This window comes from Gobio gobio (genome assembly GCF_949357685.1).
Source record: "Gobio gobio genome assembly, chromosome: 10".
Classification (NCBI taxonomy): Eukaryota; Metazoa; Chordata; class Actinopteri; order Cypriniformes; family Gobionidae; genus Gobio; species Gobio gobio.
This window is the reverse complement of record NC_137116.1, coordinates 9,646,946-9,666,404: the sequence shown is the minus strand read 5'-3', so window position 1 is coordinate 9,666,404 and position 19,459 is coordinate 9,646,946. Positions and strand designations below refer to the sequence as shown.

Below are 19,459 nucleotides of genomic sequence, written 5' to 3'. Positions count from 1 at the left end.
ATTTAAAAATAAAGGATTGTGTGGATTTTTATCTTTATAGGGTGATTGTGTTCACCGACTGCCAACACACATTTATGTCCAAACACCATGTAAAAGTGGATTTTGTATAATAGGTGCCCTTTAAATTCTCTGTGGGGCTGGAGACCAGTGCGCTGTGCAGGTGTGACTCTTTACCACTCATTCTTGCAGCCTCGCTCTGTTCCCACGGCCCCGTCCTGCTTGCCACAATGACATAAGTGTAAAAATTCAGTTGTCACCTGCGCGCATAATCTATCTGGTAATGCAAAACATTACCCATTATGGTCTCACGCAATGCATATATTTTGTGTGGCAGTACAACGAGGAGCTGCATTACGTGGAGCCGTGTTTGAATGGAACATTGGTTCAGGCTGACATCACCAACAAAGATGTAAGTGCATTTTCTGCTCTTCCTGAATATAAACCCCAACTAATAGTTTTTGGCCTGCTTGTCAAATTGTCAGGTTTGGCAAGAGAGGACTCAATAACTGGATAAACTCAAAATAGCTTTTCTGAAGCCCATGAGTGGAAAGGCATAATAAACTCAGTCCAGGTTCCGGCAGTGAGAGGACAAGGACAGAGGAAGCATGAGAGAGAGTCCAGGGTCCAAACCAGAAGGGGCAGGCAGACTGATGACCAGAGTCCAGAGGGCAACACAACACTCGATGCCAGAGGCAGACAGGCTAGAAAACGAAAACCAGCTGGAAGAAAAACTACTGACATCCATTTTTATTATTGACTTACAACCAGCACTTTGAATCTTATCTGGATAAAATTGGCTTTTACAGTAGATGCATAACATCTATAACATCAATTTGGTGAGCCAAATGAAACGCGGAGAATGAACTATTTTAGTGTCTGTCCAGATGCTTTTCTTTAATGAATGTGAAATGTTGCTGGACCGAGTCTTATCTGACAAGGTTTGCAACTTAAAACATTAAACACAATCCATATCCAATCCAATTTCTCACTGTTAGGTTATGTTCTGTGTTTTTCTCCACAGCATTTCCGTCAGCGTCTTGATAAGCTCTTTGCTAAAGGAATAGGCATGCTGGACATGGCTCTGACTGAGGCCTTCGAACTTCTCAGTAATGTGAGCTCACACGCTCTCACTCACACACAAACACAAACACACACACACACACTCACACACATGTTTGTTTTTGTGAAATGTGAGGACATTCCATAGGCGTAATGGTTTTTATACTGTACAAACCGTATTTTCTATCCCCTTACACTGCCCCTGCCCCTAAACCTAGCCCTCACAGGAGACTGTGCAGTTCACTTTCTGTGAAAAAAAACCTTGTTCTGTGTGATTTATAAGCATTTTGAAAAGTGAGGACATGGGGAACGTCCTCATATTTCACCCTCTTTTTGTAATACCTATGTCATACCCATGTCATTATACACATTTGTGTCCTGATATTTCACAAAAACATGCCCACACACACACACGCACACACACACACACACACACACACAAACTCACAAACTCACAAACACACACACACTGGGTTTTATTGTGAAATGTGGGGACATTCCATAGGCGTAATGGTTTTTATACCATACAAACCGTATTTTCTATCCCCTTACACTGCCCCGACCCCTAAACCTACCCATCACAGGAAACTGCACAGTTCACTTTCTGTGAAAAAAACCTCATTCTGTATGATTTATAAGCATTTTGAAAAGTGAGGACATGGGTAACGTCCTCATATTTCACCCTCTTTTTGTAATACCCATGTCATACCCATGTCATTATACACATTTGTGTCCTGATATTTCACAAAAAAATGCCCACACAGACACACACACACACACACACACACTCACTCACTCACTCACTCACTCACTCACTCACTCACTCACTCACTCACTCACTCACTCACTCACTCACTCACTCACTCACTCACTCACTCACAAACACACACACACACACATGAAATGTGGGGACATTCCATTGGCGTAATGGTTTTATACCGTACAAATCGTATTTTCTATCCCCTTACACTGCCCCTACCCCTAAACCTACCCATCACAGGAGACTGTGCAGTTCACTTTCTGTGAAAAAAACCTCATTCTGTATGATTTATAAGCATTTTGAAAAGTGAGGACATGGGTAACGTCCTCATATTTCACCCTCTTTTTGTAATACCTATGTCATACCCATGTCATTATACACATTTGTGTCCTGATATTTCACAAAAACATGCCCACACACACACACACACACACACACACACACACACACACACACACACACACACACACACACACACACACACACACACACACACACACACACACACACACACACACACACACACTCACTCACTCACTCACTCACTCACTCTCACTCACTCACTCACTCACTCACTCACTCACTCACTCACTCACTCACTCACTCACTCACTCACTCACTCACTCACTCACTCACTCACTCACTCACTCACAAACACACACACTCTCACTCACTCACTCACACACACACACACACTCACTCTCTCGCTCACTCACAAACACACACTCACTTTTGATTTAGATATTAATTTATTTTTTATGTAACTGTGATGTAATAAAGGGTATGCATGGACGTCACTTTCCCGCCGGAACATGCCCCCTCAGCCGGACTGAGTGGCAGAAGAGCTGCGGCATGACTGGAGTTACAGTTTTTCTCGATTGCTAAGACACATTTCTTGAAAGCTGCTCTCCTTTTTTCTAAACTGTGAACACAAAACCCAATTTTCAAGCTACATTCACAAAACCTCAGACTCTTCTTGCAAAACCAAACTTTCACCTCAAAACAGTTCAATCTGTGCTCAAAACTGAACTATGTTGTCAAATCGTGCCCCGCGTCAATCAAAATAAAAAACACTACTGAACAGTCACTAAACACTACGTAGAAAAATAGAAAACGCAATGCTCAGGACATGAAGCTGGAGAAATAAATGTTTATTGTTCACTGTAGGCTAAATGCATGTTGCAAAACAAAAACAAAAAAACCTGTTCATTTAGCACTTGTACAAAAAGACAAAACAGAAATCTTATGCATTTGCCACTTGTGTACAGTAAGCCCATGTGAAAATAAAGTACAAAAATATACATGGAATACTTGGCCTACGAACAGTTAGACCAACCCTCCATTACAATACTACAGTATATGGTACAGTGATGTACTGAAACATATATTTACTTACAGTATACTGTGGTACAGTATATAGTATGTCATACAGTAATTGCTGTCAACATTTACATACTGTACTATAATGTCAAAAAAAGGTAATTACCTGTTCTCTTGGACACAGTGGACACAGTGAATCTACTGATGTTTGGTTGTACCCTTTGTCCAGCCTCCCTCATGCTCATACCATGGACAAGAACATGGTCAATTACAGTAGCTCTAATTTCATCAGGAATTACTGTTCTTTGTCTTCGCTGATCACCTCGACCACCTTGACCTCCTCTCACACGAACTCTTCCTCTCAGATTTCTATCCATTGTAGGGCCTCACAAACCAGTGCTCTCTGAACTGGCTTACTGTATATGTTCCCTCACATCATTAGCCACAAGTGTGATCAATTTTGAGTTGTTGTGTTCAAGTGGTGACATCTGTGCTTTAATTGTGTTTGACTTTTGTCACCTGTGCTCACCATTTTGTAGCACGGGTGCATCACAATGAAAATGTGTTGGCAAGTTGTGTCTAAACAGGTGAAAAGTGCTTATGGTTTTGCCAAAACAGTGATTGATTCAATCAGTGGGTTCAGGCAACTGAGCATTTGGTTCAGACAATAGGGTTTAGTGTTTTAGCAATTGAGAAAAACTGTAATAGGGGAAAATGTGAATAAAGCAAACGATTATCAGTTTAAACTAAAGGTTTGGCTCGATATAGTGTTCCTTACAACTTACCAAAGATCCAGTGATCCATGGATATCGACACGCAGCCAGGAATCATGTTTCCTGACATTTACATGAGCCTGATGTCGATACATAAATATTTATCACTGTCAGTCATCACAATTTTGAGAGTAACTTTAAATCCTGCATTTATATGCGGATGGGCCTGTGTATTGAAGTGTGTATGTGGCCGCTTGTCAAGAATGGAAAACAAAAGTTTAATTCAAATTCTGAATATTTTATAGGCCTGTTAATAATTTTTTATATCGCCTAGACAGCGTGTATAGAGCACTCCCTTTATAATCACTAAAAGCTGTCACTCATTCAATGAATGCGATCTCACAAAGTTCAGTTATATTAAAGGTCCTGTTCTTCGTGATCCCATTTTTCAAACTTTAGTTAGTGTGTAATGTTGCTGTTAGAGCATAAATAATACCTGTAAAATTATAAAGCTCAAAGTTTAATGCCAAGCGAGATATTTTATTTAACAGAAGTTCCCTTTCAAAGCCTACAGCGAACGGCCGGTTTGGACTACATCCCTGTACATCCTGCTTTAATGACGTCAGTAGAACAGTTGTTGACTAACCTCCGCCCACAAGAATACGCAAAAAAGGAGGCGTGGTCTTGTTGCTCTCCCACGTGGAGAAGAGGAAGTGTTGCGTTTGTAGGGAGTTTGTTGCCATGTCGTCGAGACGCTGTTATTTTCATCCCGGAGTCAAATCACCTTTGTTTGGCCAGGGACGCTGTATTTTGAGCACATGCATCACATGACCTTTCCGGACAACGTGTACTAAGCTGCTGTCGAATCACAACACGGGAACCGCTGGCACAATCAGAACTCATTACGTATTTCTGAAGGAGGGACCGTTTTTAGGACAGTGAAAACAGCGGTATACAGATAAGTAAATTGTGTGAAAAATACTGTGTTTTTTTACACGTGAAAAATGAACACGTTATATTGCACACTGTAAACACAATCAAAGCTTAAAAAACACAGGAAAAATGGGACCTTTAATCAGTGAAGCTACACAATGAATCTATAATGTCTTCACTTAGAGAGGATTAGCGCACATGTAGAACTGCACTAGACAACAACTCGAGCAGTGAGTGGATTCTAACTTCAACACCTCTGATTGGCCATTGTGTTCAAGACATCAACAAACATGTCTGTGATTGGCTACATTACTCACCGAAGCGAAAACACGTTGGAAATGTAATCATTTGACGTGCGCAAATACAGATACGCACTGGATCTTTTGCCAACTCTTCTTCGCTGATAATATGCTATTGTTATGAAGACAACCGATCCTGGACAAGAGCCCCCGACCCTCCCTTGGCTTTGTGTGTTTTTGGCAGCATTCACGCTGAAAACCAATGCTCTCTCTAGTCTTTTTGCCACTCAGTGGCAGTAACCGCAGTCACTCCAGCCAACGATGGCGTCACGTGCATACTCTCTAATCTCACTAGTTACAATTACCTGTGTTCTCATTTGTTGCTATAGTTACTGATTAGGTTCTTCACCTGTGTCTTGTTTAGTTCATCACTACCCGGTGTATTTAACCCTTCCTCAGCTAGCATTTATTATTGGTTATTACTCCTAACCTCTTATTATGTTACATGTATGTGTGTTCAGTTTAATCAGACGGGCCGAGGCAGTGTGTGCAGTCAGGCCATCATGTTGGTGACGGATGGAGCCGTGGAAACGTATGATGCTGTCTTTGCCATGTACAACTGGCCTGACAGAAAGGTAAGAGTAGGCCCAGTCTGCAGGGTCCTACTGACTGGAATTCTTTAAATGTAAGAACAATCCTTGTCTCACACAGACAAAGCCAGTAGTGGTTCACTGGGGCTGGTGGCAGGACACACAAGGCGCAGTTTAGACACAAACTGAAATTGTCTTGGTAAAAAGACATCCTGGTGTGAGCCAATATGGTGTTCTTCTGTGCATCTCTCTCAATCACACTGTTATTGTTGCCTACATGTGCTACACTGTTAATGCATTCCTCGCTCGTCTAATGTCTTCCTTGGTGGTCTGAATCTACTGACAAGCTACTTCGAGTTAATGTTTCACGCTTATTGGTTGTAGCACTAGTGGTTCTTTGTAGTCTACATTAAACCATTGAATACCTTCATTAATCCAATTTTCCATGCAATGATACCTTTATACTGACATTGAAAGTCTTTTAAAACAATATAGTTGATTTTCACGTGTTTGAGGTTTTACGGTCTTCACCCCTTCTCCTGGAGACCGGCTATTCTGAAGAGTTTAAATCCAACCCTAATGGAGTGGGTCTCCAGGAGCAAGGAGGAAGACCTCTGCCCTAAATTAGGAGTGCTTATACACTGATCAGGCATAACATTATGACCTAATATTGTGTTGGTCCCCCTTTTGCTGCCAAAACCCCCTGACCCGTCGAGGCATGGACTCCACTAGACCCCTGAAGGTGTGCTGTGGTATCTGCACCAAGATGTTTGCAGAAGGTCCTTTAAGTCCTGTAAGATGTGAGGTGGGGCCTCCATGGATCGGACTTGTTTGTTCAGCACATCCCACAGATGCTCGATTGGATTGAGATCTGGGGAATTTGGAGGCCAAGTAAACACTTCAAACTCGTTGTTGTGCTCCTCAAACCATTCCTGAACCATTTCTGCTCTGTGGCAGTGTGCATTATCTGCTGAAAGAGCCACAGCCACCAGGGAATAACGTTTCCATGAAAGGGTCTACATGGTCTGCAACAATGCTTAGGTAGGTGGTACGTGTCAAAGTAAAATCCACATGGATGGCAGCACCCGAGGTTTCCCAGTAGAACATTGCCCAAAGCATCACACTGCCTCCGCCGGCTTGCCTTCCTCCCATAGTGCATCCTGGTGCCATGTGTTCTTCAGGTAAGCCACGCACACACACCCTGCCATCCACGTGATGTAAAAGAAAACGTGATTCATCCGACCAGGCCACCTTCTTCCATTACTCTGTGGTCCAGGTCTGATGCTCACGTGCCCACTGTTGGTGCTTTTGGCGGTGGACAGGGGTCAGCATGGGCACCCTGACTGGTCTGCGGCTATGCAGCCCCATACGCAACAAATTGTGATGCACTGTGTATTCTGACACCTTTCTATCAGAACCAGCATTAACTTCTTGACCAATTTGAGCTACAGTAGTTCGTCTGTTTGATCGGACCACAAGGGCCAGTTGTGAAATTATAATAATATTGGCAAAACCGATTTGACAAACGCTCCAGTGCGTATTTGTATTTGTGCTCTGGAGAGCATATTTTTGCAGCGTTGATCAATGTAGCTAATATTGATCTCATGAACGCAATGGCCAATCAGATGTGTTTAAGGTTACTCAGAACACAAGTTCAGTGCTGATGGTGCATTCAAGTCACTTTTGTCTGAGTGTTGTACCCTCTCTTAACTGACTACACAAAAATACAGCAAGGATTTTAACTCTACTTCCACAAAATGAAGAACAAAAACTGGACATCAGTAGTGCTTTGTTTTTTTTATGTTTTCATGCAACTGTAAACTGTTACATATAATTTTGTGCAGGCAATTAGTTTATTTTATTGTAAATAAAAAAGCCTGACAATGTCACAGATAAATACCTATAAATATATTGTGGTGTTCAGTTTTTTACTGACACTCTCCCAACTCGTAGCTCAAAGAAAATCCTAAGTTTCCAACTCATAAATACAAGTTTGTGGTTCCGTTCATGTGCATTCAACTAGTAAAAACAATCTTTTCCACATGACTTCAATGCACCACGAGTTCTGCACGTTATAGCAAACAAAGTGTAGACATGGTGTAAATAAGAGATTCCTTGTGCAGTGTAGACAGCTTCATTGATTATAATGGATTTGAACTCTGTGATGAACGGTGACAGCTTTTAGTAATTATAAAGGGAGCATGATTTGAATAAAAGTTTTGTTTTTCATGCTGCTAAGAGGACCAACGGCCGCGTACACGCTGCAGTCTCAGCAGTTACATCTGCATAGCCTGCACTTAAGGGAAACTTAAGGGATAACAGCAGCACTTCTTCTTCGACCTCCAGAATGTCATTCAGCACCTCTCCTCGCCTGTGTGTGTGTGTGTTTGTGTGTGTGTGTGTGTGTGTGTGTGTGTGTGTGTGTGTGTGTGTGTGTGTGTGTGTGTGTGTGTGTGTGTATCTCAACGGCAGCACATAATGAGGCAGAGAGGATCTGGAAGCAGCATTCAGTCGGTTGGGGGTCATACATTCCGTTCCGTATGTGTGTGTGATTGATGGTTAATGGGCCTGTAATGTTTTTGTGTGACTGATGGCTGCTGGGATATAAGGGTCTGAGTGTGTGTTAGATATTGATGTTGTTCTTGTTTGGTGTTATGGTGTTGTCTGAGTTTAAGTAGGAACATGGTGAGGCTCAGATACTGTTTCAGCTCACTGCTGATACATGAAAAAAGAAATAAGTAAAATAGCATGTTATTGTGCAATGTGAAGAAAACAAAGCCATATGATAATGGACATTTTATTTCACATGCTCTGAACATGTGGTAAACAAAGTGGTTTATTGATTATGAATGCTGACTACAGCAGCTGAGTGAACTGACTCGTATCTAATAAAACATATTTAAACTTCAGTTTGCAGCAGGATAGTGACCACGAGCAGGCAGTCATCAAATGCAACTGACTGTTGAGGATTGTATATTTATATAAAGAGGATGGGTGGATCAATACATTTCATTTAAAGTTGTTTTGAAAGTGCCGGTCCTCCTTAAAATGAATGTCTTTTTATTTAACGTCTAAAACTCCTCAGAACTCACCAATGCTAACAGCCACTAAATGGAACCATATAAAACAAGATGGGCTATACGATAAAGACCAATAAATAGGAAAGCCACACACACAAACGTTAATGTTTCTGAAAGAGTCTCTTCTGCTCACAAAGGCTGCATTTATTTGGGAAAAAATACGGTAAAAACAGTAATATTGTGAAATTTTATTCCACTGTAAAACAGTTGTTTTCTATGTGAATATAGACTGATCAGGCATAACATTATGAGCACTGACAGGTGAAGTGATTATCTCTTCATCACAGCACCTGTGATATTAGGCAGCAAGTGAACATTTCATCCTCAAAGTGGGGTGTTCCTGGTCTGCAGTGGTCAGTATCTAGCAAAAGTGGTCCGAGGAAGGAACAGTGGTGAACCGGCGACAGGGTCATGGGCGACCAAGGCTCATTAATGCACATGGAGAGCGAAGGCTGGCCCGTGTGGTCCCATCAAGCAGACGAGCTACTGTAGCTCAAATTGCTCAAGAAGTTAATGCTGGTTCTGATAGAAAGGTGTCAGAATTTGTTGCGTATGGGGCTGCAAAGCCGCAGACCAGTCAGCCCATGCTGACCCCTGTTCCCCCGCTCCTCAATCCAATCGAGCATCTGTGGGATGTGCTGAACAAACTTACAGGGCTTAAAAGATCTGCTGCTAACATCTTGGTGCCAGATACCACAGCACAGCTTCAGGGTCTAGTGGAGTCCATGCCTCGACGGGTCAGGGCTGTTTTGGCAGCAAAAGGGGGACCAACACAATATTAGGATGCCTCATCTGTGTATATAAGTGTCATTTATTTCTGTGATCAAAGCTACATTTTCAGCATCATTATTCCAGTCTTCAGTGTCACATGATCCTTCAGAAATCATTCTAATGTGATGATTCGCTGCTCAAGAAACATTTATGATTATTTTATAACACTTTTGATTATTTTTATTTTTTTTCAGATCCATTTGTTGGCACTTAAGGTGCAGAAACACTGTAAATTAGTTCTGACATTTCTAATGCAGTGCACTATAAATCTGACCTCTGATTACATCCACCAAATCATCATTGTTTTTAGTTTTCAAATCGTTAGTACAAAATAGCTTTAATCCTTCAGTAACATTTATCGAAGCTAAAGGATTAAAGAGTAAACTAATCATATGCAGTCGGGGTGCCGCTGTTGAGGGATTGTGCATGACTGACAGTAACATAAGCTCTCCTCTCTGCAGGTGCGTGTGTTCCCTTATCTGATTGGTCGGGAGTCTGCCTTTGCTGATAATCTTAAATGGATGGCTTGCGCTAATAAAGGTTAGGCTGCTCATTCTTCCTTATACAGTTCTGTGAACCATTTTATCTGCTGATTATTGAACTTTGAAAGAACGACATATAGTGAAAACTGAACCTACATTTGTCTAAAGTTGTTCTGTTCAGTGTTTAGTTAAAGGAATGGCTTGTGTATGAATTATTTTTATGAATAATCATACTTTGATACTGTGTAGTAGTTTGTGTGTGCAACATTGCTTGGCTCTTTCTGTAGGCTGTTTGGATGTGTTATGTACAGGTTCACGCACAACATTTGCCTTCAGCGTCCTAATGCAGTTAACGTAGAATCAGAATCTAAACGAAACCCCTTGCTAATGACAGCAGGAAACAAATCATTGTTTTTAGTTTCAAATTACAGCATGCACATGTATGCATATGCATATAAATGAATATTCGAAATTGCTGTGTTGTCAGGTTATTTTACCCAGATCTCCACACTGGCAGATGTTCAGGAGAATGTGATGGAGTATCTGCATGTGCTTAGCCGGCCGAAGGTCATTGATCGAGAGCATGACATGGTGTGGACAGAAGCCTACTTTGATAACACTGTGAGTGATTTGACATTTTGATGTTTTCATGTGCGTGGGTTACACATATAAATGGTTGTTGCCCTATGAACCCCATGCACACAGCAGAATGAATTGTGCTCTGTCTGTACTGGTTTAAATTATCATTCTGAGCGCTATACAACTTGAGATTGTCCAGCATCGCCCCACCACAGACACCGCAGATTAATCTCTTCTAAATGTAATTCCACTCCAGGTTATGTTTCACTCCAAATGTGCATTGATTTTCAGATTTTCACTTGTCACATATACTGTGGGGAGAACAAGTATTTGATACACTGCCGATTTTGCAGGTTTTCCTACTTACAAAGCATGTAGAAGTCTGTAATTTGTATCATATGTACACTTCAACTGTGAGTGACGGAATCTAAAACAAAAATCCAGAAAATCACATTGTATGATTTCTAAGCAATTCATTTGCATTTTATTGCGTGACATAAGATCACCTACCAACCAGTAAGAATTCCGGCTCTCACAGACCTGTTAGTTTTTCTTTAAAGGGTTAGTTCACCCAAAAATGAAAATTCTGTCATTAATTACTCACCCTCATGTCGTTGGACACCCGTAAGACCTCTGTTCATATTCGGAACACAAATGAAGATATTTTAGTTGAAAGCTGATGGCTGAGAAAGGCTTCACACAGGCCTCCATTGGCATTCAGTACATTGACACTTCCAAGATCCATGAAAGGCACTTAAAACGTCGTTACAAAGTCTATCTCACCACAGTGGCTCTACAATAATCATACAATGCGACGACAATAGTTTTTGTGCGCAAAAAAAAATCAAAAGAACACCTTTATCCAGCTTGTTATTGCCTTCCGCGTGTGTCTCCACGACGCATGCGCGAGAATATGACGTAGCGCCGGGGCTCGGGATTCCATGAAATGCACACTCTAACCCCATTTTGAGCACTACGCCGAGACCTAAAGCACGATCAATGTAGAATCCAACAGCTGATATACGCGCGTCTTCCTCTGCTCGTAAACAAATCGCTTCTGGGTCATATGTCCGAACGCCGGATCTGCGTCATATTCTCGCGCATGCGTCGTGGAGGCATACACGGAAGTCGAGAACAAGTTGGATAAAGGTGTTATTTTGATTTTTTTTTGCGCACAAAAACTATTGTCGTCGCATTGTATGATTATTGTAGAGCCACTGTGGTGAGATAGACTTTGTAACGACGTTTTAAGTGCCTTTCATGGATCTTGGAAGTGTCAATGTACTGAATGCCAATGGAGGCCTGTGTGAAGCCTTTCTCAGCATCAGCTTTCAACTAAAATATCTTCATTTGTGTTCCGAATATGAACGGAGGTCTTACGGGTGTCCAACCACATGAGGGTGAGTAATTAATGACAGAATTTTCATTTTTGGGTGAACTAACCCTTTAAGAAGCCCTCCTGTTCTCCACTCATTACCTGTATCAGAGTCCTGCAACGGGTCGGGCCGCAAAAAAGTAGCTAAAACGGGTGGATTGTGACTTTCCTAAAATTCACGGGCGGGGATGCGGGCGGATAATTAACTCCTCACGGGCGGGTAGTAGCGCGGCTGAAAAATATGTGCAATATTGGTCTAAATTACCATTACACATACGCAACAACGACATGACATTTGACCCATCACGTCACCACCACTGCGACAGTACGACTTTTGTTGATGCTTCTCGTAGCCTAGTTGAAGCGAGCGTTGCAGGAGTATGGATGAAGTAAAAGTAAAGTTGGCGAGTGGAGTATATAAAATTGTTGACAACGAGTCTTTAAAGGCAAAATCGGATGTGTGGAGAAAGTGTGGTGTAATAAGAGATCAGGAAAATAACATCATAAGCGGCTTCGCGGCTTCACGGCTTGCAAAGCATGCCATAAAGTTTTGGCATTTGATAGCCGGAAGCTGGGCACGTCTTCTCTTAGGAAGCATGTTGAGACTTGCAGGAGCACAGCAGGGGTTGCCAGTGCGACAATTGACAGGTACTTTGCCAAAGGCTACAAACCTCCAAGAGGGGAAGACAAGGAGACGATAACACAATTGGCTGTGCAATTTGTGTGCCGAGACATTAGATCATTTGAGACTGTGTGCGGCGATAGATTTTTGGAACTGGCACAGGGTTTAATTGACATTGGGGCACGAGCTGGCCTTGTGGATGCGCGTCAGCTTCTTCCCAATCCAACCACTGTCTCCCGTAGGATTACTAAATATGCCGAGGATCAAAGACAAGACATAATTCCGGAGCTGAGGGAACAATTGACCGAGAGCAACGGGGCTGTGACGCTGGATTTGTGGACGGATGATTTCCGAAAAATTGGATATCAAATTAATAATTTAGTGAAATATATAGCTACATCAATGTGTCCATTTCTTTTAAATAACTCGAGGAGAAACGCGAACATCAGCTAGCAGGCTGCAGCATGTCGGCGGCCCCAGCTGCGAAGAGAGTTCATTTGGTTTCAACAGTTGATTGTTTGTCAGACGTAGAGGACTCCAGCGAAGACACTGTGCTGCCCGAGGATGAGGTCTCTGCATACATCGAGTTCAAGCCACCCAAGGGGGATCCTTTCGATGTTTTGTTGTGGTGGAAGGAGCATGCGAAAACATTTCCCAACCTGGCAATGATTGCGCGGAATGTTCTCTCCATCCCAGCATCGAGCGCTGCGAGTGAGAGAGACTTTTCCACAGCTGGTTTTGTAATCCAAGAACGGAGAACGCAACTTAAACCTGGGACTGTGGACGATATCCTTTTCCTGCACAGTAACCTTAAGGGAAAGTAAATGCATAGGCATAGGCTAGATAGTATATTGTTTGTGAGCGACAGGCTCGGTTTGTTTTTTTTTCTTGTTTTTTTTTTCTTGTTTTTTTCTTTTCTTCCATTAACAGGTCTATTTTCGTAGGCTATAGTTATCAGGTTCCATAGCCTATTTAGGTTCGTAGGCTACTTGAATGACGCAAAACAAAGCGCACTTTAGCCTGTTTCATCAGCCCATTCATGATGCTGTTGTGATGTTGTGAGAGGTGCAAGATAAAAAATAAAGCACTTTAATTGGAATGGTTTTAGCGTGTGTGATTTTATCGCGGGCACGGATTGGGTAACGGGCCAAATATTAACGGGTCTGGGCGGGTGCGGATTTCATTTTGATATTATCACGGGTGACGGGTCGGATCCGGTGCTGAACTTTGCGGGTACGGGCGGGCGGATATCCAAAAATGGACCCGTGCAGGACTCTGACCTGTATTAACTGCACCGGTTTGAACTCATTACCTGTATAAAAGACCCCTGTCTCCACACTCAATCAAACAGACTCCAACCTCTCCACAATGGCCAAGACCAGAGAGCTGTGTAAGGACATCAGGGACCTGCACAAGGCTGGGATGGGCTACAGGACAATAGGAAAGCAGCTTGATGAGAAGGAAACAACTGTTGGTGCAATTTTTCGAAAATGGAAGAAGTTTAAGATGACGGTCAATCTCCCTCGGTCTGGGGCTCCATGCAAGATCTCACCTCGTGGGGCATCAATGATCATGAGGAAGGTGAGGGATCAGCCCAGAACTACACGGCAGGACCTGGTCAATGACCTGAAGAGAGCTGGGACCACAGTCTCAAAGAAAACCATTAGTAACACACTACGCCGTCATGGATTAAAATGGTCCCCCTGCTCAAGCCAGCACATGTCCTGGCCCGTCTTGCCAATGACCATCTGGATGATCCAGAGGAGGAATGGGAGAAGTTCTTGTGGTCTGATGAGACAAACAGAGCTTTTTGGTCTAAACTCCACTCGCCGTGTTTGGAGGAAGAAGAAGGACGAGTACAACCCCAAGAACACCATCCCAACCATGAAGCATGGAGGTGGAAACATCATTCTGATGGGATGCTTTTCTGCAAAGGGGACAGGACGACTGCACCGTATTGAGGGGAGGATGGAGATCTTGGCCAACAACCTCCTTCCCTCAGTAAGAGCATTGAAGATAGGTCGTGGCTGGGTCTTCCAGTATGACAACGACCCGAAACACACAGCCAGGGCAACTAAGGAGTGGCTCCGTAAGAAGCATCTCAAGGTCCTGGAGTGGCCTAGTCAGTCTCCAGGCCTGAACCCAATAGAAAATCTTTGGAGGGAGCTGAAAGTCCGTATTGCCCAGCGACAGCCCCGAAACCTGAAGGATCTGGAGAAGGTCTGTATGGAGGAGTGGGCCAAAATCCCTGCTGCAGTGTGTGCAAACCTGGTCAAGAACTACAGGAAACATATGATCTCTGTAATTGCAAACAAAGGTTTCTGTACCAAATATTAAGTTCTGCTTTTCTGATGTATCAAATACTTATGTCTTGCAACAAAATGGAAATTAATTGCTTAAAAATCATACAATGTGATTTTCTGGATTTTTGTTTTGAGATTCCGTCTCTCACAGTTGAAGTGTACCTATGATAAAAATTACAGACTTCTACATGCTTTGTAAGTAGGCAAACCTGCAAAATCGGCAGTGTATCAAATACTTGTTCTCCCCACTGTACATGCTTTAATCATGGGACATTTTTCAGGTTTTCATATAAAAGATGCTCTTATTTGCAGAACTACTATCACAAGGTGATTTACTAAGATTTGTGGTAATCAGTTTACTGGCATTATTTAACATTTTGTATTTAATTTGTGCATTAGATCAGCTACGGAACTTTCTGCTCCCAGCTTTTATGGGATTGCGGTCTCACGATAGTTTGCCCTGTTTAGTAAAGCCCTAAGTATCGTGTTCAAAATTGAAATTCGAAGCCTAACCATCTAAACCATTCCGAGCCGCAATGCAGTCAACAAAAAACAAACATCCTATTTTTGCTTTAAAAAATAACAACAACTTGGAACCTGTCAATGGCTGTGTCCGAAAACCTAGGCAGCTGACTCGTTGCCTCGCTGCCTTATCAGACAATGGCTTGTAAGGTAGCGTTTGTGCTTGAAGGCACCTCACAAAACTGATTTTTGGATAGACTTCTTAGGCAGTGTAATCGTTTAATGATCTACAGCAAAATAGGGAGAGCTTTGGTGAGAACTAAACAAATATTTAATTACTACAATTACTAGAAATTACATCAGAATTGGAAAATGTTGGTAAAAAAAACATTAATTTAAACACAAACTGACTAGCAAACGCAACTTTGAGGCGCCATCTTTTTTCCCCAGCTCAACTGTCACAGAATGGAAAGCACAGGATTGTGGGTTATCAAAGGCAACGAAGGATACATACATGCTGCCTTCAAAAATCAATCAGATGAAGCTCTCTCAGCAGACAGGAAGTGAAGCTAACATTAGATTCGGACGTGCCTTAATGCCTTCCGACCTTGAAATGTGTCCTCCGAAGGCAGCATTTTCCAGGTTTCGGACCCAGCCAATAAGAATCAAGCCACTCTGTGGAAACATTCTGAATGTATACCAAACGTCTGCAGAACCTCATGTTCTGGACATTACACACCAGACCAAACCCAATATTGTAACATTAAGTGATTCAGATCCAGGCGCTGCTTTCAGAAGTAATGAGCAGGAGCGTAATGACGAGTAGTAATATGTGTGTGCACACTCATTTGATGGTAATTTGTGTTTTGTCTTTGTAGCGTCCACAGGCTCAAAAGGTAAAGGTTTGATTGTGATTTAATGGTGTTTCTTCATAGCACATTAACCCATTGAGTGTATCTGCTTTGTTATTCTCTATTGTGTGCAGTGCAGTTTGGACAAGCTTTCATTCTCTTTTGATTTTTCATGAAAGTGGCATTCTGTAGTCTGTGTCACACTGCCATACTCGATTTCACAGTCATCTGTATATGGAGTATCTGCTTTCTCTGTAGTATGGATTCCAGTTAGTGCCTGTCTGTGTATATGAATGGAAGAGACAAGAGATGACTTTATCTCTTATAAAGCTCTGATAAAGACCATGAAACTACTCTGTTTTAAATGCAGCGGCTAACCATATGATCCAAAAGGGCTTCAGTGACATATCTGATGACTAGTGTCTAATTCAGTTTGACTCTGTTTTATTCAATATCCCTCTTAGCGTGAGTGTTTGGATGAGGCTCTAAATGTGTGTAGGGTTTTCTGAGTCTGAGCTATTTTCCTCCAAATTTCCACCACAACTCAGCATGATCATTCATCATTTTATAGCCCATTTACTCCTGCAGAGACATTGAGAGAGCAGAGCATTGTAAATAAGGGAAGGAAATGTATAGCACAGTTTAAGCTGATTCTTCTGATCCATTGCCCCACTTCTGACTTCTTGTGAGAATGTATATTTGTGACTATTTTTACAGATCATGAATTCATCAAATGAGTGTTTGTGAATGTGCAATTGTGCATGAATTGTGCATATGCATGTGTGTTGCCGCCATCAGGGAGAAGTAGGCTGTGACGTTTCTGATTTAGATGCAGATGATGAAGCTCTTCTCCAAGTCAACCACAGAGTCCCTGGCAGCTGAGCCACATCCATCCACACCTGAGCATGAGCTCACATTATCACATGCACATGAGTCTCTGCGTTCAGGGATTCGTTACCGTTTTATTTCCGAGAATTTTACAGATTTTGCATTATTCATCTGAAGTTATCGTAGTGTGTTGATTGTGTCCACTATTTATTGGTGCAGTGTTACCTTCTGGTAATGGTCTTTTTTATTATAGTTACTTATAACTTACATATTATACAGCTGTGTAATTTTATAACACATGATCAGTCTAAGAGGAACTCACATAATATAAGAACAGCATTTTATGTAAATGTATTTAATGTTATGTCTTTAAAAGATACTGAATTTAGAGGGTTTTTAAAAACATTTGGTAAAAGGAGAATTCAGGAGAAGAAATCTCAGATATCTTACTACACATGCGCTTTTAAGCTAATGTGAAGGTGAAGACAGAATCACCAGATTTTAAGGATGTTGACAGCTAAGTTCATCACATATTTTTAGGGCAGCTGAGATTTAAAAAAAGGGTCTAGCAACAAAAGGGTCTTGCCTTAATGGTGTTTACAAAACCTGAAATACACTGCCCTAGGTAGTTCCCAGGTGAAATTTCCACTGAGAGGAATCTGGTACAGTTGAGGCTATAATAATGCAAAAAAAAAGCAGCCATCTAATACCCCTTTTCCACCAAGGCAGTGCTAGAGCTAGATCGGAGCCAGAGCGTAGTTTCAAATCGGTTCTTTGTGTTTCCACACCCAAAGCCCCAGTTCCGAGCCAGGAGAAATGGTTCTTAAGTAGCACCAAAATATTGCTGGGCTAGAAGTAAGAACCGATTACGTCAGGCGCTGGGGGCGGGGTCAACAAGACCAACACAAACTTGAGATCTGCCATTGTTGAAATAGCAGCTAATGGAGCTAACAGCTGCTGCTCGTTTGTAATCTCCGTCTATACAAATTACGGCGAACTGCATGAATGTGTTGGATTCGCTGTGTTTGCGTTGTGTTTTGATGCCGATGTAGGGTCGTAAAGCCATGTGAATCAATAGTAATGCAACGTTTGCATTGTTGATGGAAGGCTTGTTCGCAGCGGTGCTGTGCAGAGACCGATCGCCGTATGATAACGAGTCCAGCGACAGCATATGACTCCTTATGCTTTTGATTCACTAATGCAGTTTTTTTTATATCATACGTGGATCGGTCTGCGCAGCGCCGATGCATCTCGAACAAGCCTGGTGTGTTTGTGTTTCCCGCGGCGCTGCCTCGCTAGCGTTGCTGAGAAAGATGAGACGTATACAGTGACGTAAGACTTGGCTCTGTTGTGGCTCTCAGCATGTGGAAAAGAAAACGGTTCTTAGAAGGCTCCTCAGTCGAACCAACTATGAACTTGGACTAGCCCTGGCTCTGAACTAGCTCTAGCACTGCCTTGGTGGAAAAGGGGTATGATTGGCTGCTGATGCAACAGCAACCAATCAGCTGCGCTATGTAGATAATGATGTGATCGCTTAATAAATTGAGTTAAGGACCTATCATGAATTAAATAACAATCATTTTTAATGAACACCAACAACTAAAAAAGACAACACAACAATCCATTTATGTTAACGCACATTAAACTGAGAAAAAGAACTGAGGAAAACTGAGGGCTTAAATACACAGAGGAAGATCATTAAAAGAACAGGGAACAGGTGAGAATGAATTAGAAACCATGACAAAAAATAAACAAGAACAAATTAATGAATGAGAGCAAAATGGTGACAGAAAACCATTACTAGAAACGAAACGGAACAAAACAATGAAACTAAACATGAGCCTTAAACTATTGCCCCCACCCCCCGGAAGCCGCGTCCTTGCGCTAGAATCCGAACTGAGGAGGGAGGGGGCTCTAAAGGAAGACGAGGAGCAGGCAGAGGAAGATCACCATAGGAATCAGGGAGGAGATGATGGTGGGAGGTGCCAGAACAGAGACAGGAGGGGTCAGAGGATGACCCAGAGCTGAGAAAAGATGAAGGCCCACAGCGGAATTGATGGAGGGAGGAGCCAGTTTGGAGTCAGGAGTCTGAACAAGTGAGGTGGAGACATGACAAAAGGGGACCCATGCAGAGCCAGAGGGGTGGAGGTTCAAGTCGCAACTGATGATTAGGAAGTCTGAGTCAGAGCCAGAGCGACAATTGACCAAGGTGAAGCCAAAGGGACAAGGGAGCCCGGTGAAGCCAGAGGGATGACAGACCATGGTGGAGCCAACGGGATGGAGGGCCAAGGTGGAGTTCGGGACTTGGAGGCATGATGTGGAGCTGAGAGATCCAGAGGCCAAGGCGGAGCAAATGACTGGGAAGCCCCAGGCAGAAGGAGGAACCTGGGAGCTGAAGGGAGACCGTGGAGGAGACGCAGAGGAAGTGAATGACTTTGGGAGAGGAGGAGGGAGAGGGAGGTTGGGTGAGACCCTCCTCGATGAAGGAGACT

At 42.6% G+C, this 19,459-nt stretch overlaps 1 protein-coding gene across 1 annotated transcript in view; it reads left to right on the top strand.

The window, feature by feature from the left end:
* Positions 1-19,459, top strand: part of cacna2d3a (calcium channel, voltage-dependent, alpha 2/delta subunit 3a) — a gene marked incomplete at its 5' end in the record, with an annotated part of 142,230 nt that overhangs the window by 61,924 nt on the left and 60,847 nt on the right. The window contains 6 exons of the mRNA XM_079826478.1: positions 335-409; positions 1,022-1,111; positions 5,546-5,659; positions 9,927-10,005; positions 10,435-10,568; positions 16,167-16,184. Coding sequence (XP_079682604.1) covers positions 335-409; positions 1,022-1,111; positions 5,546-5,659; positions 9,927-10,005; positions 10,435-10,568; positions 16,167-16,184 — 510 coding nt within the window. The remainder of the gene's footprint in view (positions 1-334; positions 410-1,021; positions 1,112-5,545; positions 5,660-9,926; positions 10,006-10,434; positions 10,569-16,166; positions 16,185-19,459) is intronic.